Source organism: Hyperolius riggenbachi, chromosome 5 (genome assembly GCF_040937935.1).
Source record: "Hyperolius riggenbachi isolate aHypRig1 chromosome 5, aHypRig1.pri, whole genome shotgun sequence".
Taxonomy (NCBI): domain Eukaryota; kingdom Metazoa; phylum Chordata; class Amphibia; order Anura; family Hyperoliidae; genus Hyperolius; species Hyperolius riggenbachi.
The window spans coordinates 273,673,952-273,697,417 of NC_090650.1; the positions used below are offsets into that span (position 1 = coordinate 273,673,952).

Here is a 23,466-nt window from a genome sequence, read left to right on the forward strand (position 1 = left end):
GTATATATATATATATATATACAGGCCACAACTGCATGCCACTAGCCTACAACTTATCAGTCCTGTAATTATTTCATGTCCCTCCGATGAAAAAATTGCAACAATTTTGGCATCTATGAACTAGTAGGTGATGGCCCTTTGATATATACTGTAATGTATTGCATTAGTGGAACTTTTGTTTCTTTTGTGTATATTGCATAGTACAAGTTTCATATCCATGGCAACCCAACACATAACAAAACAATAAGTTCCTGTGTATCTCTATATCTCTACATACCGGTCACATAGTGTTCGTGATTTAGCATGGAGGGCATCAATCTCCCACACAGATCTTCCATTTCCAGCACATCTGTGACCCCAAACTTCTATTGCAAGAGCACCTTCAGATATAAACTCCAAAAACTCTTCTGTAATTGTCACTACATAATCCTAAACAAAACAAGACAATAGTTTAAAGGGAAGGTCCAGGGAAATGAAAAATCAAAAATCTACTTGCCTCGGGCTTCTTCCAGCCCCTGGCAGCCATCCTGTGCCCTCGCTGCAGCTCTGGTGGCTCCCGGCCCCCTCCGGTGCAGATGCTGACCTCGCCAGGTTGGCTTCTTCCTGCGCTCCAGCGTGCGGCTCACGGAGTCGACAGTGCGACTCTGAGAGCCACTTGCACAGGCGCAGTGTGGCCACCGCGGGGAGCGGAGCTGTGGCACAGGATGGCTGCAAGGGGCTGGAGGAAGGCCAAACAGCAGCTTGGATGTGTCCTTTAACCTAGAGTATTAGATCTACATCTGAATAAATGTCTTTTCATATGTGTTTTGTCATAAGGAGACTAAGGCATGACCAGTAAAGGGTAAGAAAAATGGAAAATCGCATCAGTTACATATTGGAATAAAGATTTTGGTAAAGAGGTAGACAGATAAACATCTCAGAGATGGAACCTGCTGCAGCCTTCTTCCTGGTTTAGCCAGGAGTACATGCATGGAAAAGAAAAAAAAAACCTTTTCTTATCTTTACTCCACAGAAATAGCAGCTACTTACATACAGTAAGTAGGAGAACAAGAATTACGGTAGTTACGGAATTTCAAAGAGGGAAACCGAAAATCCTTGGAATTAAAAAAAGGCCAAGGAGATATGGAACAAAAATATATACTTTTCTAGTGTGTTGAAAGCAGACCTTGTCTAAATACTGCATGGGTTGTTTAGGAAGAAACAAATTTGAAAGTTGTATTGAAGCATATGTTAAAAGAATAATGACTTTGTATGTAATGGAATACTATGTCATTCCATAAAAATTATAGTATATGAGCTCGAAGAAACAGAAAATGTAGATGCTAAGGAACAATTCTCGGAGATATTACAGGGAGAGACTGATAACAAAAGATCTTTAGAGGGTTGAAGCGAAACAAGGAAAGGCAGAAAAGGAGCACCTCAGATGTGGGAAAGTTTGGGGAGGATATAGAACATTATGACAATGGAGAAAGCACAATGAAGCTGTCATTAGCAAATTATACGGTCACTGCAAATTCACTATTTCCACACAAGACAGTCTACAGTATAATAGAGAGGGGTCAACAAAAGGAAAAAAAGTCAATTATAGACTACATAATCACTGACTGAATAAGGGAGGCACTTATTGATTCTCTAAGTAATGCTCAAACAGTGAGCATTACTTAGTAATAAGAAAAATAAGAAAAACATTATTGAGAATATCAACCACAACAGTAGGAAACTGAATGTCATTAAAGGAAACATCAAGCATTATATGCTGCCCCATGATATACTTACCTGGGCTTCCCCCAGCCCCTTGAAGCCGACATGTCCCACGCCGCATTTCCGATTGCAGCCCCTGGCCCGGGGTCCCCGCCAGTGCAGAGGCCGACCTCGAGGTCGTCCTTACTGCGGCTGCGTGAAGTGCCGCTGTCAATCAAGTCCGGGTTGTCCGCAGCGTACTGCGGAGGCACGGAACTACAGTACACAATAACAACCTGGACTTGATTGACATCGGCGCTCGTGCAGGCGCAGTAGAGGAGGTTGGCCTCTGCACTCGGTGCGGACCCCGGGACGGCGGCTGTGATCGGAGATGCGGCGTGGGACATGTCGGCTTCCAGGGGCTGGAGGAAGCCCCCGGTAAGTATATTATGGGGCAGCATAAAATGCTTGATGTTTCCTTTACGGAATTTAACCTTTAACTCTTTCTTAAAGGTCCACTGGCACGAAAATGTTAAAATTTTAAATACATATAAACAAATACAAATTAGAAGTATGTTTATTCCAGAGTAAAATAACTATAATTACATTTCTTCTATGTTGCTGTCATTGACAGTAAGTAGTAGAAATCTGCCATTACCGACAGGTCTTGGGCTAGTGCATCTCTCCATAGGGGATTCTCAGCATGGCCTTTATTCTTTATGAAGAAACTCCCTGAAAAAAGAAGATGCTGGCCAGCCTCCCTGCTCACCATACACTTTTTTTGGCAGTTGGATGGAGCAACTGCCATTCACTAAGTGCTTTTGAAAATAAAGAAAACCCTGAGAGCCCCCCCCCCCCCCATGAGGAGTTGGGCTAGTCCAAAACCTGTTGGTTCTTTCAGATTTCTACTACTTACCGTAAGTGACAGAAACATAGGAGAAAGGTAATTTATTGCTTATTTTTCTCTGGAAGAAACATCTTATTTGTATGTTTTTACATTTATTGTAAATTGTAAGATTTTTGCAACAATGGTCCTTTAAGGAAAAAAAAAAATCAGAGAAAAGTTAATCTCGTCTGTAATGATCTGCTCTGCTGTCTGCACAGGCAGACAGCTTTTTGACCATTTTTTTTAGGTCTGAGTACTGCAGGTCCCTGGAAAAGAGACCTGTCTTCACTCTGCAAGTTGCAGAATTGCTGTTCTGGTGAGGAATTTGCATCCACTTGTGATGCAAATTGCTTAGCTGCTTCCTTTGATGGCTTGCAGTATAAATATCATTTCCTCCCAGAATTCCCTGCTGGTCATGAAGGTTTGTTCCTGCTAACTTGCCTGGCGTCTCAGCCCTCTGCTAATTGTTCACTAATATTGCTATCCTAGAGTAGTTCCTTGGGAGTGCCCTAGCATTTCTTCTAGCATAGTGAGATCGTTATTATTCTGTTTTGCCTTGTTCTGTCTTTCTGTTGCGATTGTTCTGTCGCCAGCGGCGGTTGACAGGAAATCGCTCTGTCTGTTTGGATTGCATTCGCCCTAGCGTTAGAGGCGGTGGATCTCCTTGTATTCTGTCTAGGAGTGTAGCCAGAGCTGCGGTTGCTACTGGCTACTCCTTCTGTCTGTCTTGTTGTACGGATCGCACTCGCTCTTGCGGAAGAGCAGTGGATCCTTTCAATCCTGTTCCCGTGTACGGATAGCACTCGCTCTTGTGAAAGAGCAGTGGATCCTATCTGACTTGTTCCTGTTGTCTGTTTGTCTGGAGCAAACGCTTGCTGTTGCCTGAGGTAAAGCAACTGATTAGCAAGCGTTTGTTATTTGTTTGTTTGTGTTTTCTGTGTTCTTTTTGTTAGTCAGGGTTGGCACATTTTGTCTCTGTTGCGCTTCTCGTGCGGAGACCGCGCCATTAACGTGTTTTGTCACTGTTGCGCTTCTCGTGCGGCGACCGCGTTCAGCTAGTGCGTTTGTTATTTTCCTTGGCGTTCTGATTGTTATGGTTTGCTGTGTCTTTCTTACTACACCTATGCTCTGTCTTTACTCAGTCTTCTGTCACCATTAGCAATCGCCATTCCTGCGATTGCTTTCCCACTTGGTCTTCGCTGGTGTGTGTTCACCGTCGCCGGGTGGTGACTAGATTAGTGAACATACATACATTCTGTCTCTGTGCTCACTCTCTCCCCCTAGGGGCTATCTTGCCCTGTATTGCTTCCCTTCGTACAATTCCTATTTGGCATCTGTGGCAGTGCAGAGGGTTTATTCCTGTGCACTCCACAGCTCCATCTGCCGGTGGGAATTCCCCTCTACAGGTGCATTGCACCAAAGCTGAGTTCTGTTATTCAGACGCTTGTGGAGGATTTCTGCAGTGTTAGCGCACATCTTGTGAGCTGACCACGGAGATAATTCCAAAATCGTTACATCGTCAAAAAAAGCAAAGGAAAAAAAATAAATGGTGATAAAAGCACATTACAAAGCTTGAGAAGATGTTGGTAAAAGGTATAGAAGAGTCAGAGGGAAACATTAAAAGATCTTCTATAAAAGGTACAGTTAATTGGAATAAAACTAATATTTTTAAAACATTAAAATCTAAACCATGTCAAGAAAAGTAAGGCACAATCCTGAAACATGAATCAGAAATCACCATGAGCTGGAGGCAATATATTATGGATTTACTTGGGGGAACAGAATGAGAAGAAAGAGAAGAGGTACCGGTATATAAAACAAAAAAAATCATACTGTGCAGGAAAACAACAAAAATATCTATAGACTAAAGCTGCATACAAATCATATATAAATCTTTAGAAAACGAGGTATCAATCTGCTGCATAGGTTTAGCAGGAAGGTTTAAATGACTGATCATTCTAATGATGTTGTACACATGCAAATGATCAGTTCATGCAAAAGAACCAACACATGCTTTTGTGGTCCATTTACTTCCTTTTTATTCATGCTTGTGCTATGCACATATGGGTTAAGAACATCTTATCCATGCCTTGTGGAAAGGACAATTATCATAAAAAATACACTGGAATGAATTTGAAACATGGAGATACAAACCTCTTTGGTCTTTATCTTTTTAGGTCATCAGGTAATTTTTTAACAAAGATTATTTGCCACTTAGTTGTTGATCATTCCTTTCAAAAGACCTTTATACCGTGGGTGTATGCAGTTTTACTCTAACACGCATTAAGGAAACAGAAAACAAGAAAAACTGCAGGGTATAGTGGCCCTACACTGAAAACTGTGAAAAACTTGGGAATGATATGACCTGTATTTCCTATGTGTTATGATCGCTTCTGTAGCGTTTACTGCTGACTGCACTGGTATTGCAAACCAAGCAGTTCTAATGTCATTACATGCATTTGCTTGCATAGTTTGGTTTGCACTTAAACTAGTTGCTGATTCCATCTGCAGTCGCTCTGAAGTTTATGACAGTTTAATATGCTTTTGTGTAAACAAACATTGTCTGCTGCAGTGGAGGGGCGGTCCCTTTCCTGCAGGCTGCATATCATTGTCTGCCTTTTCCTGCTATCAGCCTGTGATTAATTACCATTCACTTGTGTGGGAATCTGCAGGTCTGCTCCCATTGGATGACCTCAGTATAAAGAACTGCTTCCTGCAATGCCTCATGGGCTATCATAGTTTCAGACTCTATCTGTTACTCTGCTCGTGCCCCACCTCGTTCCTGGTCCGTGTGGACTGCGCTGACTCCTGCGAAGGGGTCAGCGAGTCCTCCTAGTTCTGCTCTTGTTCTAGAAGTTGCTACTTGCTTGTCTTGTGTCATATATTGGTTCATCGCCAATATATACGCATACTTGCGCATTTTGTTATTTTCCTTGTATTCGTGTTACGTTAATATATCAGTGTCGCTGATATATACGTACACGAACTGTTTATTTCCTGTGTTCAGCTAGTCAGTTTTCCAGCACGTTTTGGTAGTTTGCGCGTATCGTGAACACCCGTGCTGAGCTAGTTATCCTGTTCCTGGTCCTGTTTGTGGATTGCGTTCATGTCTGCGAAGAGATAACGAATCCTTCTGAATCCTGTTCCTTGTCCTGTTTGTGGATTGCGTTCATCTCTGCGAAGAGATAGCGAATCCTTCTGAGTCCTGTTCCCTGTATTACTTCAGTCTTAGTCAGAGTTCCTGCTTATGTCATATATCGGTTCATTGCCAATATATACATATGTTAGTCAGACGTTACGAATAGTTTCATTGATAGCTGTAATTGTAATACGCTAGGAAAACATACTTATTGTATATTTATCTGTGTTACGTTCATCTATCTCGATCCTGCTATTTCCTATCTCTCCTGTCCTGTCTTTGTGAGGCACGCCATCGCCGCAACGCATTGGCTGCCTCATTCCAGTCTGTCTGGTTTTGGACGCTTGCTGTCGCTAAGTAATCGCTAGCTAGCAAGCGTTCATTCTGTCTACCTGTCCTGATCTCCTCAGTCCTGGTTTATGCGCTCAGCGCTACCTTGCGCTGAGACGTTATTACGAAAGTGTTTGTGGCTGTTCAGATCTGCACCGGCTCTGTGCACCACAATCTCCTATTGGAGTCAGTCCTCTCCTCCACTAAACTGGGGATATCCTGATCCCTTGTGCTGGTGTGTGTACCTCCTTCACGTCAGCTTATGTGTTGTATGCTGACTGTGGAGATTACACCCCCAAGCTTAACATTATGATAGCCCCATTACCAATCCCCATTGTGGGGGGGGGTTCCCAGCAAAAATGACACTGTTTGTTTTGGTTCCTGTTCCTTTAAGAAATTTGAGAAGCTCAATTCTGAAACAGAAAATGAGTTTTTCTGAATGTGCCAGGTTCCTGGCCAATCCTGAGCTCCAGGCTACTCCTGTTTCAACGTGGGCCCCCCAGCTAGTTTATGTTTTATTTAAGGGAAGATTGTTTCAGTGGGCCTACGATGTCTTGGATCATACCAATTTAAAAGAAAGACCACTGGAATTTCTAGCGTTTGTGATCCATAACTGGCTGCGCAAAACCGATTTGCCTAGCCCTTTTGATAAGCTCCTGGCAGCTTGTCAATCAGCTGCTCCTTCTACTGCCTACAAAAATAATCAGCAAGCAGATAATTGTTCTGATAACTTTTCTTCTGCTAAGGCAGCAGGGTCTAAAGCCAAACGTAAACGCTCCAAAAGAAAAGCGTTACAATCAGCGGAGTCGTTGCCCTTGGCGACTGCGCATCAGATCTGTAACGAGACTCCACCATTAGCAGATAATGAAATTCAGTCACCATTCAGGGGAGTCAAATGGACCTATGAAACTACTAATGAACTTTCATTGCTAGCCAGGGAAAATAAAGGTTCTTGTTTAAATGAATTATCTGAATATGATTATGAAGATATATTACAGAGTATTGAACAGATCAATTTATTCGTGCAGCAAGGGAAATTTGCATACACTACAGTTCAATACTTGCTACAGGTATTGGAGATCCTTAGGAATAAGAAATCGGCCAATCACCTGCTAAATAACCCAATGTATGTTTCTGCCACTAACACATTTGCAAACTATGATCAGCCGGAATGCTCAGCTGTTAAATATGCATGGGATCCTCCATTTGAGAAAGGAGAGATGGAAGCCTTGGTCTATGAATGGAAGAAAGATGCAAGTTCATTTTGTCAGTTTTACAGTGCAAAAAGTGAATTAGTATTGTATGCATGCATTAAGTCTGCTTATAACCTAATAAAAACTGGTGTGTGTGGGTATGACTTTGTGGCTCCATTGATCGATGTGTGGAGAATGATTCTGGACGATTTTTATGCAATTCAATCAGTTGATACCAGGGAAGACACACTGTCAAGTGGAGATTGTTCCACTTCCTCAGTTCCTGAGGACTCGCCTGCTTCAGCACCTTTGGCTGATTCAGCGAGTGATTCTGAGCTCCTTTTGTGTGAAATTGAAGTTCCTGTAATTCCACCCTGTACCATGGATAACTCAGTGTTACTTCCCAGTAAGACAGAAATTACTAATACTTCCTTAATCTTGCCCTGCACAAATTTCTCAGCAGAGGACCCAGAGGTCCTGCTGACTTTCGAGTCCAGCCTAGCCAGTACTCATGACTCTTTGTTTAGTGAAACAGACACCAGAAAAATCTTGCCTGTCTCTGCAAACACTTCTGCAGAAATTACCTGTGTTAATAAAGTTCAACTCCTGTCTGATCCAGCAGATGCCAATAGATGCACTACATCAGTTTCCGAGTCCCAGCAATCCTGTCTAGTAAACTCAGAACCCCAGCATCTGAATTTTCCAATTTTACAAATGAATGGTGATTCAGATGCGCAAACATTGTGTCTTGATCTTCCTGTTTCTACACCTCGCTCTAGTTTCGTGAATAGCTCAGAGCATCTGCTATGTGAACCTGAAATCGCAGAATTATTACCTTGTTCAGAAAATTTTCCAATAAATTTGCCCTGTACCATGAATTGTGCAGTAGATCTCTCCAATGAAACTCAGGTCACAGAATCATTATGCTGTCCAGCAGGTGCTTCCATGGTTTTGCCCTGCAATATGGACTGTTCAGTGATCCTGTCCAGTGAAGCTGTGGTCGCAGAGTCTTATGCTTCACCCAGTACTTTGGATACTTTAAACCCTTTAGCAGAGGAGGCTGAAGCACTGCTTACCTCAGTTGGTGTTGCAGTAATATTCACTTGTCTAGCAGCTGTTTTGGAATTACAGTCTGCTCTAATAAAACTTGATGAATTTCTGCCCAGCGAAGCAGAAGCCATTGAAATATTGTCCTCGTCAGCAAGTGTGTTAGATACCTTGCCCTGTACACAGTCTGATTTAACCAATGTTGTTGAGTCCCTCTCCAGTGTTGTAACAGCCGAGGAACTCCAGCCCTGTCCTCTGAATGTTTCAAAAGTCTTGCCCTGTAACATGGATAATTCTGACTCGCTGGAAAAAATAATAGAAATCTCAGAATTTCAGTCCGGGTTAATGAGTGTTTCTGAAACCCAGCCCTGTATCCTGGAAAATTCTGGTTCTCTGGCCGGTGTGGCAGAAGTTCCAGAGCCCCCTTCCTGTCCAGTGAGTTACTCAGTTTTGCCTAGTTCAGTGGGGATTGCTGCAATATTGACTTGTTTTGCAGCCCTTCATGAGCTCCAGTCCAGTGTATTTGATGAGTCTCTGTCTAGTCCAGAAGAAGCTATGGGAACCCTGTCTAGTTCAGTGCATACATCAGAAGATTTGCCCTGTCTTGTAAATGCCCCTGAACATGATTTGTTAATAACCCTGCTGGAATCAGCGACATCTAAGTCTGATCCTGCAGTTTTTAGTGAGAATCCAGTAACTATGAAGTCTAGTCATGATGAATTTTTTTTGCCCAGTTCTGGTTTCGGTCCTGTCTTGACTGACTTTGAGGTTCGCAGTTCCTTGACATGCCCAGAGGTTTCTCTTGTGCCGGTGTGCCCAGATGTGCTTCGTATGCCAGACTGCCCAGATGTGTCTGTGTTAGCGTGCTCACGTGCTTCCCTAGTGGAGACATGTTCTGATGTTGCCGGTTGGCCTGCATGCCCGGAGATGGTTCTGGTCCCTAAAAGCCCTGATCTTGATGTTTGTCCTTGTGACCCTGACTCTGGAGTTGCCCTGGGTTCCATAGGGGTTCTTGATAGTTCTCCATGTGAGCCTAAGGGGCGTTCTGACCTGTGGGGATCTCTTTGGAGCTTCCAAGTGTTCTGGGAGATCTCTGAGGAAACTTGTCCTGGTACCTTGGACTGGTTCAACGGTGGGTTTTGTGTTGGTAGGGACAGTTCCGGTGGGCATTGCAAAGGCTTTGGCGTTTTTGGACAGTCCTTGGAAGGCGGTGGGTATCGCGCAGAGAGTTTCTTGGGGTTGTTTTCTGGAAGTCGTGGTTCTGATGGGTGTCACACTGAGGCTTGTAGTGCTGACGGGCATGGTTCGGTAGGTTCTGGTTCCAATTGGTCTAGTTTTGGTGAGACTGATTCGGGAATTTGGTTTTGTCGGACGGATCCGACCTTAATGAATTTTCAGTCAGATCAGTTTGCTGGATTTCCCACTTCTGATTTTTTGGTTTGGGTGGTTCAGGAGAAATATGTCAGTTTTCATAGGCGTCCAGAGGCCGCGTTTAAGGGAGGGGGTACTGTTATGATCGCTTCTGTAGCGTTTACTGCTGACTGCACTGGTATTGCAAACCAAGCAGTTCTAATGTCATTACATGCATTTGCTTGCATAGTTTGGTTTGCACTTAAACTAGTTGCTGATTCCATCTGCAGTCGCTCTGAAGTTTATGACAGTTTAATATGCTTTTGTGTAAACAAACATTGTCTGCTGCAGTGGAGGGGCGGTCCCTTTCCTGCAGGCTGCATATCATTGTCTGCCTTTTCCTGCTATCAGCCTGTGATTAATTACCATTCACTTGTGTGGGAATCTGCAGGTCTGCTCCCATTGGATGACCTCAGTATAAAGAACTGCTTCCTGCAATGCCTCATGGGCTATCATAGTTTCAGACTCTATCTGTTACTCTGCTCGTGCCCCACCTCGTTCCTGGTCCGTGTGGACTGCGCTGACTCCTGCGAAGGGGTCAGCGAGTCCTCCTAGTTCTGCTCTTGTTCTAGAAGTTGCTACTTGCTTGTCTTGTGTCATATATTGGTTCATCGCCAATATATACGCATACTTGCGCATTTTGTTATTTTCCTTGTATTCGTGTTACGTTAATATATCAGTGTCGCTGATATATACGTACACGAACTGTTTATTTCCTGTGTTCAGCTAGTCAGTTTTCCAGCACGTTTTGGTAGTTTGCGCGTATCGTGAACACCCGTGCTGAGCTAGTTATCCTGTTCCTGGTCCTGTTTGTGGATTGCGTTCATGTCTGCGAAGAGATAACGAATCCTTCTGAATCCTGTTCCTTGTCCTGTTTGTGGATTGCGTTCATCTCTGCGAAGAGATAGCGAATCCTTCTGAGTCCTGTTCCCTGTATTACTTCAGTCTTAGTCAGAGTTCCTGCTTATGTCATATATCGGTTCATTGCCAATATATACATATGTTAGTCAGACGTTACGAATAGTTTCATTGATAGCTGTAATTGTAATACGCTAGGAAAACATACTTATTGTATATTTATCTGTGTTACGTTCATCTATCTCGATCCTGCTATTTCCTATCTCTCCTGTCCTGTCTTTGTGAGGCACGCCATCGCCGCAACGCATTGGCTGCCTCATTCCAGTCTGTCTGGTTTTGGACGCTTGCTGTCGCTAAGTAATCGCTAGCTAGCAAGCGTTCATTCTGTCTACCTGTCCTGATCTCCTCAGTCCTGGTTTATGCGCTCAGCGCTACCTTGCGCTGAGACGTTATTACGAAAGTGTTTGTGGCTGTTCAGATCTGCACCGGCTCTGTGCACCACAATCTCCTATTGGAGTCAGTCCTCTCCTCCACTAAACTGGGGATATCCTGATCCCTTGTGCTGGTGTGTGTACCTCCTTCACGTCAGCTTATGTGTTGTATGCTGACTGTGGAGATTACACCCCCAAGCTTAACACTATGGTCTTTAATAGACCTAACTGTTTTTATTCACTGATGAAACTTGAATAACACATTTATTTTATTGACTTTGAATTAGCCTTAATAAATCCCCAAATCCAGACTTTGGAAAACAGACACATCGAAAGAAGCTTAAAGGACCACTCCCACGAATCAATACATTTTTAACCATCCAACAGTATATATATATGGTATATATGAGCCTTGCTGTGTATTTTTTTTTATTTTGTGATGTTTCTTTAATTTACTGTTTGACACTGAAATCAGAGTCTGTCAGCCCCTTGCATAACGTTGACGGACTTTTGTATCTAAATAAACATCGCAGGGGGAGCCTTTGCAGGGTTTGGTAGAAAAAAGAGGAGATGGTTTTTCCATGCAATCCTAACTGTGAATATCATTGCGCTCTTGCTTACCCTCTGCAGTAGCCGTTATTTATAAGGACCCCTCCGCACTTAGGCATCCCGCAGGCTTTCAGGGAGGCAGGTGTCAGCGCAGACTTTGCTGCGCAATGAGCCGCTCTCCCTCTACTTCCATTCGTCTGCGGGTCTGCCAATGATGACGCGTGGAGGAGCTGAATGACTCTGCGGTGGCAGAGTCAGTATGGGCTTCCCTCTGTCCATCGCCGCGGCTCACGTCCTTATGACGTGCGGCGTAATGAGCGCAGAGCTCGCTCTGCTGTACTGACAGAGCGTACTGCTTCTGTCTTTCGCCGCGCCTCCAGCCCCGATGACGTGCGGCGCATTGAGCTCCACCTCTCCATTTTTTTATGATCAGCTGATTATTCGTGAGCCGCGGCGATGGACAGAGGGAAGCCCATAAGAGGTCCTGATAAATAACGGCTACTGCAGAGGGTAAGCAAGAGCGCAATGATATTCACAGTTAGGATTGCAGGGAAAAACCATCTCCTCTTTTTTCTACCAAACCCTGCAAAGGCTCCCCCTGCGATGTTTATTTAGATACAAAAGTCCGTCAACGTTATGCAAGGGGCTGACGGACTCTGATTTCAGTGTCAAACAGTAAATTAAAGGAACATCACAAAATAAAAAAAAAAATACACAGCAATGCTCATATATACCATATATATATATATATATATATATATACTGTTGGATGGTTAAAAATGTATTGATTCGTGGGAGTGGTCCTTTAATAGGAGATAGGGGAAGCCTTTACTTTAAATGTAAAATATAATGTTAGAATTAGAGCCTGTTTCCACTACACGCAGATTCTGGATGCAGAAAAACTGACTCCAACAAATGTTTATGGGCCTGTTTACACTAAACGCAATTTTTCTGAAGCTGATTTCCCGTAGGCATTGATTGGAGTCAGTTTTCTGCATCCAGAATACACATTTAGTGGGAATAGGCCCTAAGTGATAATATTATGTACAAACTAATTATAAGTGTGGCACTTTTAAATCAGTAGGAGGTGAATGTCAAGGATGTGGATTTGGACCACTAACATTTATTCTTATGTTTGCAGTATCTGCTGAGGGTGACTTCTGCTCACTCAACTTCAGTGATCAGGGGATAATTTTCTAGCTTCTACTATTCTAAATAGGAGGCAGTCAATGTCAGTGGACATCTGTACCACATGCTAGATTGTCAGAGAAACAAAGGATGTCCGCACGATGTCCTAACGATGAGGTTCCTTTATTATGGACGTATCCAAGCAAGCTCACATCATATAGCTCTGACTTGCTGGATTGGCCTACATTGGTCCTGGCACTGTCCTAGGGGAGTGTGAGCGGTTTCTCCAGTGGCTTTACATGCTAGATTGTCATCAGAGAGGATTATGAAGCTGTTTAACAGCCGCTTACAGGACTGAGTGCTCAGTTTAGAGGAAATCTACTTTAGCTATAAATTTCCAACAGTAAAATATAAATGCCTAGGACTAAGATGGACAGCAAGTATAAACACACATCCAATACCTGATGTCCTGCAGAGGTATCGACTTTTACTAGCACATCTGAGAGTATCATTAACATCAAGTTTACATGACATTTAAGATGGCGATATTACCTTAGAGTGTGCAAATTTAACAGTAAACTGAGCATCTTTGTTTCTTGGTGAAGGCATATCAGGATTCACCATGGGTGGTGCCACTGTAGGCTCAGATTGATCCCAGAATGTGTACTGACAGAATACAAAGTTTGACAGGTTCAATGGAAGGCCTGTAGCTTCTTTTATCTTGACCTAGAATAAATTAGAAACTTTTATTCATATTGGAGTTCAGAGTATTATATTGATCTCATTTACAAAAGAATCATTATAGCAACCTAGAAATAGGTTCCACTTCGTTTACATGATAGAAATGTAGGGAAGAAAATAAGGTATGCCAAGTACTAAATAGGGTTGACTCCATTATGCTTATGGTACAGGTTACTCCTGATGTCTATCAAAGTTTTATAGTAATTGGGAGGGCAGGAAGGAAGATAGATTTTTATGGCCTAAATACATAAGCATACAGATTATTTATTGTATTAAATAAGCTCATTGTAACTATTATTTAATTTATTTTAAATGCTGGATTTAGATCTTGAGTTACAGCAATTTAACATAACTGTTTGTTAATAGAAGTTTCAACTTTCGCTTATGCCATCAATAAAGTCCTTTAGTAATTAAATAAAGTGCGGTGCATATAAAAATATATATGGGTGTGTACTGGTAAATTACTTATTAAAATCAAAATATATAAAAATGATTAAACTGTGTGTAGTATTGTACATAGCATTAATGGTATTTCAAAAATAATTATAAGAATGTGATTGTAAGAATTAATCCAAATATGCCTTAATGGCAAATGCAATCCCAGCGTCCAGATACAATTCAGTTAAAAACTATGAATAGGAAAAAGTTTGTAAATGATTATAATTATTTATATAAGTCATGCGCCAACAAATTTACATCTTCATATACCTAACATAAAAAATACATTAACATACCGGTAGTTCTATATAACTTATAACACCGTTAAGATGTTGTAGCAGTCATGATCTTAAAAATAGTACAGCATTCTTGTTGGGCCATTTATGGGAAACGCTGTACAAACTAAGAAAATATCATGACTTCATCATCCATAAAAAAGGACTTAGAGGGGGTTGGACATTAGCACTGGAATGGAAAAAACAACTGTAGAATAGGATATTTGCAGATGTAAACAAAGTTAAACCGTGATACTGCACAGTCTGGCCTTAGCCTAACAAAAGTAGGTAATGGACAGCACAAAAAATACATTACGAAAGTAGGAATTCACTTGTCAGTCAAAACTTCTGACTTCTAGTTTTTCTAAACAATATACTAATTTTATAAAGTCATTAATTGTACTTACTCGACAGGTTAACTTTTTCGGCCTGTAGATTATTTCACCGCTGTTATCTATGATTTCAAAGCTACCGCTTTCACTGGAATTTTCTGAAGAGTCATCACTGGCGAGGCATTCAGGAACCACCCCTGTAACCCGCATCACCTCAATGTGAAGCCGACCTGCGACCTAAATGCAATAGGAAAAAATTAGCGTCTGCTTCTGCAAAGTCTGAATGTAGCTGTACACAGGCTTGATTAGAGAACAGTTGTGAGCTTTGTATTTTTAAATACAATTCTAAAGCGAAAATGTAGCTTTGGATAGTGAGGTATGTAGTTAGGACCACTTTTGGATTTTTATTGCCATTTAGTGTGCTGGTGTGTAAGAATTTCAATCACTTCTTGTTCAGTCAGGAATTGGGAACTCTCTCCAACAGACAGCAGGACATGGAATATTTTGTAGAAAGGTAGAGAGTTAGACAGGCCCTTATTCAATTACCTTTTCTCATGAGTTTTCTCACAGGAGAGATTTTCACACTATATCAATAAAATACCATTTAAGTCCCCACCAAGCAAGAAAATACTCAAAATAAGTTTGACATTACTTCTGTTTTTATCTGATTGTTAGTGCATTTTTAGTTGACCACTTTCTTTAAAAGTAAAATAAAACTGGGTGTAGTGAGAGAAAACTCAGGAGAAAAGTTAATGGAGTATGGATAACAGACTACTTTTAAAACTGTTTAATTACGAGTAAGGTTACCCAGTAAGGTTGCAAAAAACAGGAGGTACAGAACCAGAAAGCCCTCCACTGCAATTGTAAAGTACAGTTTTTGCCATCTGAAAACAGAAGGTATTCATAATAACACTTCCTGTACAAATGCAAAAATCAAGACATTATTGTCTAGCATTATGACAGTGGGCAAAGCCACACAATTTTGTTTAGTATTACCCTGTGGAAAATGGAAGCATTCAACACAGCTGGTACATAGTCCAGATCACACAATCATTATCACCATTAAATAATAGCTACTTAATATTTACTTCAACCTTACCAAGCCGCATATATAGTAAATTGCGCAGGGACAAGGGGGCTTTGCATGAGCAAGCAGTGTTTGGGTAAGTATGAGCACAATGGGCTAGTCGTTGCACACAGTCATCTAGCAGGTGTACAGAGCTTAAAACATGCAGAACCATGATTTAAAGGAACACTATCGATTAACATGTTTGGTTTTTTTTCAGTTGAGATAGGAATAGTTTGGGAAGTGCTGTTAAGTACGGGTGTATACTTTTAAATGCTTATCTATTTGTTTACTGTTATCAAATTCCTCTCCCACTTACTCACGGCATCTGTAAATCTCAAAAGCTGATGGACTACTCATTCATGAAGGGAGGGGGGATTCCCTCACAATGCAACTGTTTACCCTGTGTGCGAGAGAAAGCTCTCACTGCCTATCTCCGACTGAGCGGTCTGCAGAGAGCAGAGGAAATGTAACTTGTTTGTAATTGTATGCGAAACCTAACACCCCTTTTCATATGCAGTCTGATATGCAGAGAACAGTGTAATATTGAAGCAAACCTTTGCAAATGAAAACTGAATTAAAATCTACACACAATGAATTAAAGCTTTTGCCTCTGATCTTTAACATGAAAAGTAGGAAAATGATTACACAGCTACGTAGACATTATTTGTACATTGTCATTTTAGAACACTTTGTTTGATGATGTTCCTTTAACCTTCACCTGCTTGTGCAAGTCCTAATTTATGTGGCACTGTCCAATGTCCTGAAATAAGGCACTAATACCCTTTTGATTCGTTATAAGAAACCTGTAGGGAAAAAAGTGCTCAATTTGGGTGCTTACCTGTATAGAGGGAAGTCTTTGGATAATCCGGAGGTTTCCCCCATTCCACTCCTCCTCGTTGTTCCTCCACTGTCCCCTCTGCAAAACTGCCTGTCGTCAGTTGTTGATGGCTTAGCATGTGCTGCAGTACAGACCTGCTTGGGCTTTGGTAGAAAAAGCTGAGCCCAACTGGGTCAGGGCAACTGCATATGAGCGAGGCATCTGCACCTGCGCAGTAGTATGGACCCGATCGGACGTGGCTTTTACCTCCGAAGCCCGAGAAGCTCCGTGCTACTGCGCAGATGCAGTGCGGCAAGTTTCAGGAGCAGACAGTGCTGGGGTGGAGGGATGGAGAGGGACAGGGGAAGCCTCTGGAGGATTCAGAGGCTTCCCTCTCCCGAGGAAAGGAGCTAACTTTTTGCTTTATCAAACGCACAGGTTTATGTTAAGGAACTGACAGCCCTGATTATACTTGAAGTTAATAAAAAATCATGGCTGCATTTTGAAGTCTCTTAAACACAAAGTAGAGTTAACAACATAATTACAAGGTTATTTTAGAAACAGCACATTTATACAGGAAATGACAATGCAAATGAGCGAAACAGGCCTCAAACAGCAATGTAAGGCCCGGTTCACATTAGCGGTGGCCGTCCGGAATCGCCGTGCCGGAGCCGGACCGCTTGCAGAACGGACGGAACGGACGCACGGCAATAGCAATGAAAGCCTATGCGTCCGTTCACATGCGTCCGTTCTGCCGGACCGGAGCCGGACCGGATCCGGACCGGATCCGGACTCCGGCGTCCGTTCCAACATGCGCTATTTTTTGGTCCGGCTCCTCCGGCAGCCGTATCCGGAGCGGAGCCGGACTGCACCATCCGGCCAATACAAAGCAATGAGAGCCGGAGAGCGCACAACACACTGGCTACAAAAACCGGACGTTCTACCCCACTTCCTATGCATTTTGGATGGGGACCACATGGGCCCAGCGTTCAAAGAGTGGGGCAGCAGCGATTTCATGCTGGAGCTCGTTTTGGCAGCAACATGTCTGATGTCTGATAACGAGGAGGCGAACAACAGGAAGGAGCGAATTCCCAGGTTTACGAGTAAAAAATGCCTGGATCCATGGTCCCAACTGCAGTCTCTGTATCCACGGATGGTCTCCACACGTCCACCTGTCTCCAACAATGACCCCAGACCCTTCTGCTGACCTCCCAGACCCCAGGTATTTACAGGATGGTATCTCCTTAAGAAACCGGATCCGGACCGCAACCGTGTTCACACCGCACGGAAACCGGATGCAAACGGACCGGATCCGGACCGGATCCGGATAGGAACCGTACGGATCAGGTCCGGTCCGGCTCCGGTGCGGTCCGGACATCCGGTGCGGTTTTGACAAAACCGCAAGTGTGAACGGGGCCTAAGTCCACCGCTCTACATCATCACGTCATAGATGCGAGCCATGAGGGTGCATGCATAATCAAAGCATGAGTCAACTCGAGTTCCAGGAATTATAAAACAGGGCAGGCACAGACAATACAATTTCCGCTGTGCCTGGTTCTGCGCACCAGTCTTCCAAGTTTCAGACGTCTATATTAAAGTACTGGGCTTTCAACTCCTGGACATATACTGATATAGGTTAACTGTATAAAGTGTCCATGCCAGTAGAATTGTACAGCTGAAATTAGCATACTGGTCCCACAAACTGTCAAAAAAGCATTTATTAAAATTGCAGATAAACCTCACCCCTTCCCATCATGCCCACTTCCTTGCTTTAACCAAGTCAAAGCTGGCAGTAAAATGTTTAGCACCACTCTGGGGTAACAGTGTAAGCAGGGATGATCAATGAGATGGAAATAATTTCTCCTTGCATTTGAATTTCATGTAAAAGTGAATGTGGACATATACAAATTGACAACTTATTCTGATTGGTCTAATTTCAAGCTGCATATTATTTACATAAAATGTGAATGCAATGAGACAGTATTTGCATCTCATTGACCCCCCTTGGGGGATTTGATTGGCCAAACATTGACAAATGTTACCACCTCCATGTAATATGAGATCTTCCAAGCAATCGGTTCATAGTATTCAACATCTGTTGACTCTCATATTATATGGAAGTGGTAAAATTGGCTAACCATTGGCCAATCAAAATTGGATGGGTCTACCAGGCGCTAGTGTAAGAACTGTTAGTCCTGTGGAAAATTCAAAGAATTCCTAGAAAAATGTTCATGAGGTAGGTTTTGAATAACATTGCCATTAAAAACTGAAGAAAATAATTTTGCGATTCAAGTGCTCTCTTCTATAATGTGGCCAACTAAAACTGGATGCAAAAAAAAAAAAATGTTTTTAAAGAGACAAAGAATTTCTGCGTACTGCTATATTGTATAGCGGGTATTGGGCGTTTGGATTAACATCTAAATTTAGTACCACAGTCATTGTTGAAAGCAGATTATGGAAGTTAAACACTGTATGGCCTCTTGCACACTGCAAGCGATTCCGATTCAGATTCAGATTTGCAGTTTGCTCTCTGCACACTGCAAAGCGGAATCTGAATCGGATGTAAAAACTGATTAAAAGGCGGAATCTGAATCGGAAACACTTGCAGCGTGCAAGAGGCCTAATAAAGAAATAGGACTCATACCTCTCCCTGCTGGCTGATGATAGGTACTGCATACTGCAGTTTAACATCATAAAACAGACACTCTAGAAAAACATTTGCCACCCCAATGAGATTGTGATTCTCTTGTGCTTCATAAAATGGATCCCCCTTTCTATACGTAATTTTCATATCCTGCAAGAAAAAAAAACACAGAGAAGCTGTAACAAATTATGTATTACCATTGTATATCACATGCTTCCTAACAATACTTTTGTTATCACTATGAACATTATATAGTGCTGACATCTGCTGCACTTCACAAACAGCCAAACCTAGATACTAAAACAAACAAGCAATATAATGAGTCAGTCAGGGCTCCCAGCACTCACAGACATTTGTGTGTGGTACACCACAGTAAGGACTACGATAAGCATAACTCATAACAACTCCACATGACATTAGCAATTTAAACCATTGTGCTATTTATAAACTTTTAAAGGGACCTTGAACAGGTTATAAAATCAGACTTTTCACTTACCTGGGGCTTCCTCTAGACCACCGTAGCCCGTGAGGTCCCTCAGCTTCCTTCTGGCTCCTTCCCTGGTCCCGGCTCCGTTACACAGTGACTTCAGCCTGAAGTCGTCAAGGCTGCTTCCCGCTGCAGGCAATATGCATGATCACGTCGGCCGGCTACGCATCATCAAGCCAGCTAAGGGGAGCGCCCTGCATATGCACAGTTCTCTGAGACTGAACCGCGCATGCACAGAACTCTCACGCCGGCCGGCGTGATGACGCGCATTGTATTCGCTGGCAAGCAACCCTAAATACTTTGGGCCAAAGTCGCCGTGTAACGGAGCCAGGTGCAGGACCAGAAAAAGAGCCTGTAGGACCTTGCAGGCTACGGTGGGCTGGAGGAAGCCCCAAGTAAGTGAAAATTAATATACCTTGTTCAGGGTCCCTTTAAAGAGAATCTGTACTCTAATATTCTTACAATAAAAAGCATACCATTCTATTCATTATTTTCTCCTGTGCCCCTCTGTGCTGTTTCTGCCACTCTCTGCTGCAATCCTGGCTTGTAATTAACAGTTTTAGGCAGTGTTTACAAACAAACTAACCAGCTTCTAATAGGCTCAGCTAAGCATAGTGTATGAGTCATTCACAGTGTGCAGGGGGCCTGCAGAGGGTGTGTATCGCTTCTACCAATCACAAGCAGCCCTGCACATTCCACACAATCAATCCTTAGCCCGACAAACAGGACAGAGGAAAGATATATTGATTTATTACAGAGACAGTGCAGTTAGGAAAGACTGCAGTAAGCCAGAGCAGATTAGAACAGGCATTGGAACTTATAGGATAGAAGAACTAAGGCTGAAAAATTTGTTACAGAGTCTCTTCAAATTAGTGACAATTTGTATTTTGGTGGATAAGTGAATTTATAAAATTTATAATAAGAGGTAATTTATTCAGTTATAATAAGAGGTAATTTATTCTCATTTTATTCTAAATTATTTTAATCTTTATTTATCTTTTTGTTAACCCCCCCCCCCCCCCCCCCCACCCTCAAGCTTCTGACTGGTAGATGCCAACTTCTTTAGCTGGCCATACACTGGCCCGATTTGCCGCCGTTTCGACAGCAGATTCGATCACTAGAATCGAATCTGCTGCCAATCGTTCGCGCTACACGCCGAATTTCGATCCATTTCGTCCGATCCCGTCGATCGCTCCGTGCGGAAAATTACCGTTGATCGCCCGCGGGTAGGGAGCGCGTCGCTAGCGGCGTTCGAGTGCCCGACGACCGACGCAATAGAGGGGCAATACATTACCTGCTCCGCCGGCGCGACTGCCCCCGCTGCTTCTTCTCCGCTCTGGTCTCCGGCATGCTTCAGTTCCTCCTGCCCGGCAGGAAGTTTAAACAGTAGAGGGCGCTCTACTGTTTAAACTTCCTGCCGGGCAGGAAGAAGTAAAGCATGCCGGACCAGGAGACCAGAGCGGAGAAGACAGCGGAGACCTGGGGACTGGAGTCGCGCCGGCGGAGCAGGTAATGTATGCGGGCATGCGGGCGGGGGGAGCGGCGGCAGCACCACCACAACAGATTGTGAACGGTTTCAGGCTGAAATCGGTTCACAATCTGTTTGCTGTAAAGGTAGCCATACGATCCCTCTCTGATCAGATTCCATCAGAGAGGGATCTATCTGTTGGTCGAATCTGATGGCAAATCGACCAGTGTATGGCTACCTTTTGTTTTCTGGTGTTTCCCATTATTCTTAATGAGTCGTGTCACCATTATACTCACAATACAACATTTATGGACTAGGAAAGTGATGATGTACAGCAGAATTTCTTAGGATCAGGACAGAAAGGAGCAAAGATGGTCAGCAGCAGCTCCACTGAATTGACTGCTATTTCTACTTCAATCAAAAAGTCACAACAGGCGCATAAGTTATCTACAGGCCATAGCATTCTTGCTGAACTTTAGTGGATCAACCCTATAATCACACTGCACTCAGATCCACAGCCATACAAGGGCCTGACTTGTATTAAGAAGCACTCTCCATCATGGCTGAAATACAGCTGACAAACATGTAAGGTGATATTGCTAGAATACAGAGGGAAACCACACCTGAAACGTAAATGATTATTTTTGCCTGAAGATTAGTTTCAAAGAAATAAGCAAATATACCAGTACATGCAATTACCTTGGTTGGTCTTTCCTTCCATTCTTGGTAAGCATCTCTCATGTCAATCAGCTTATTCTCCAGCTTATCAATGCTCCATACTTGGGTACCTTTACATTTTCTTCTCACCTGAATAGCTGGTTCACTCACTATTGCTCCTCTCTGGAAACAGAAGAATGTTCTGTTACAGCCAATGTAGTATGTGATTACAATGCGAGACAGCTACAGCTATAGCGGTGCTCAGAGGGTAATTTGGGCACTGGCAAAGGATGCAGGGCTGTGGAGTCGGTACAAAAATCCACAGACTCCGACACTTCAGATTAGGATTCCACCGACTCCTCGACTCCACTAATTTGCAAATTACAACTTGTTGAGTGAAATTATGTAACATGAAATGCATCTGTTAACGGCCACCGTTTAGGAATTTTAAAAGACAACTGAAGTGAGAGGGATATAGAGGCTGCCATATTTATTCCCTTTTAAACAATACCATTTATTTGGAAATCTGGCGAATCTTCTGCCTCTAATACTTTTAGTTATAGACTAAAACTAGTCCTTGGTAAGAGTACTTGTAGAAGACAGGAACAAAGAACATCTATCAGGCCCTAGGCAATGTAACTGTGGGTACATGTAAGAGTGATGTGCAGGTACTCTGCAGGGGAATGAGGGGATTCTTCCTCCATTACACATTCTTCATGCACAATCTGAACATGGATTAGGCCCTAGGCAATGTAACTGTGGGTACATGTAAGAGTGATGTGCAGGTACTCTTCAGGAGAATGAGGCTATTCTTCCTCTACACATTGTTCATGTACAATCTAAACCAGGTTTATGGATGATAGACAACACCTCTGTGTGCAATGTGCACAACATTCTCAGTGGATTCCCTGCAGCTCTGTGGGGAGTGCATATGTAGAGTATAATACTACTGTGTAGCAAAGTAAACCTGAGACAGATTAAATTAATGTTTTATACATACCTGGGGCTTCCTTCAGCCCCCTTCAGGCTAATCAGTCTCTTGCTGTCCTCCTCCGCTATCTGGATCTTCTGCTATGGGTTCAGCTACTCGAGCCAGTTGGGCATAGTGCTCATGCACACACTCCGCCGCCGGGAGCATACTTCACCTGCACAGCACTATTGCGCAGTTGCAGAATTCTCCTGGCTGTGGGAGCGGCACGCGGCCGGACTGCGCTGACTGGCTGAATTACTGGGACTCATAGCAGAAGATCCAGGTGGTGGAGGAGGACAGCGAGGGACTGATTAGCCTGAAAGGGGCTGGAGGAAGCCCCAGGTATGTATAAAAAAAAAACTAAGAAAAAAAAAAAACTTTTCTTTTCATCTGTCTCAGGTTCCCTTAATTCGTAGTCACCAAACCAAATTTTAACAACATATCAAATTATTTGATTTAATGAGCAAAGGGAGTGCATACATTTGCATAAACCAGCATCAGCGCAGAATTATTTCCATCTCATTGACCATCTCTATTAGTGACACAGCTACACATCAGGCTCTATTCTTACAGCATAGATATTATTTAGTATATAAAAAAGATTCCTGTGTACACATCATATATACAGTCACAATCAGATATGTATATCTGACTTTAAAAATAATAATAAAAAATACGGAGACTGCTTTATTGAAGCAGCACAAGTAACTATTTTTTTATTTCATTTCATTTCATTTTTTTTGGACTAAGCAGAGCTATTACTGTATATATAAATTACTTATGATGACTATTATCTGAGAAATAGAACATGTTATCATATTTTCTATTTTAAATACAGTTTAAATGTATTACAGTTGGAATCAGAGTCGGTGCATTTTTTCCCGACTCTGGACTCCAGGTACCCAAAAATTGCTACG

General features: G+C 42.7%; 1 protein-coding gene across 4 annotated transcripts in view; it reads right to left on the reverse strand.

Moving 5' to 3' along the window:
- KIF13A (kinesin family member 13A) overlaps window positions 1-23,466 on the reverse strand; it is a 164,899-nt gene that overhangs the window by 53,903 nt on the left and 87,530 nt on the right. For all 4 annotated transcript variants that reach the window (XM_068236944.1, XM_068236945.1, XM_068236943.1 and 1 more), the window contains exons 17-21: window positions 21,622-21,762; window positions 18,968-19,117; window positions 14,513-14,674; window positions 13,204-13,377; window positions 278-429 (exon numbers count right to left, since the gene is read on the reverse strand). In XM_068236944.1, the coding sequence (XP_068093045.1) occupies window positions 278-429; window positions 13,204-13,377; window positions 14,513-14,674; window positions 18,968-19,117; window positions 21,622-21,762 (779 nt within the window). The remainder of the gene's footprint in view (window positions 1-277; window positions 430-13,203; window positions 13,378-14,512; window positions 14,675-18,967; window positions 19,118-21,621; window positions 21,763-23,466) is intronic.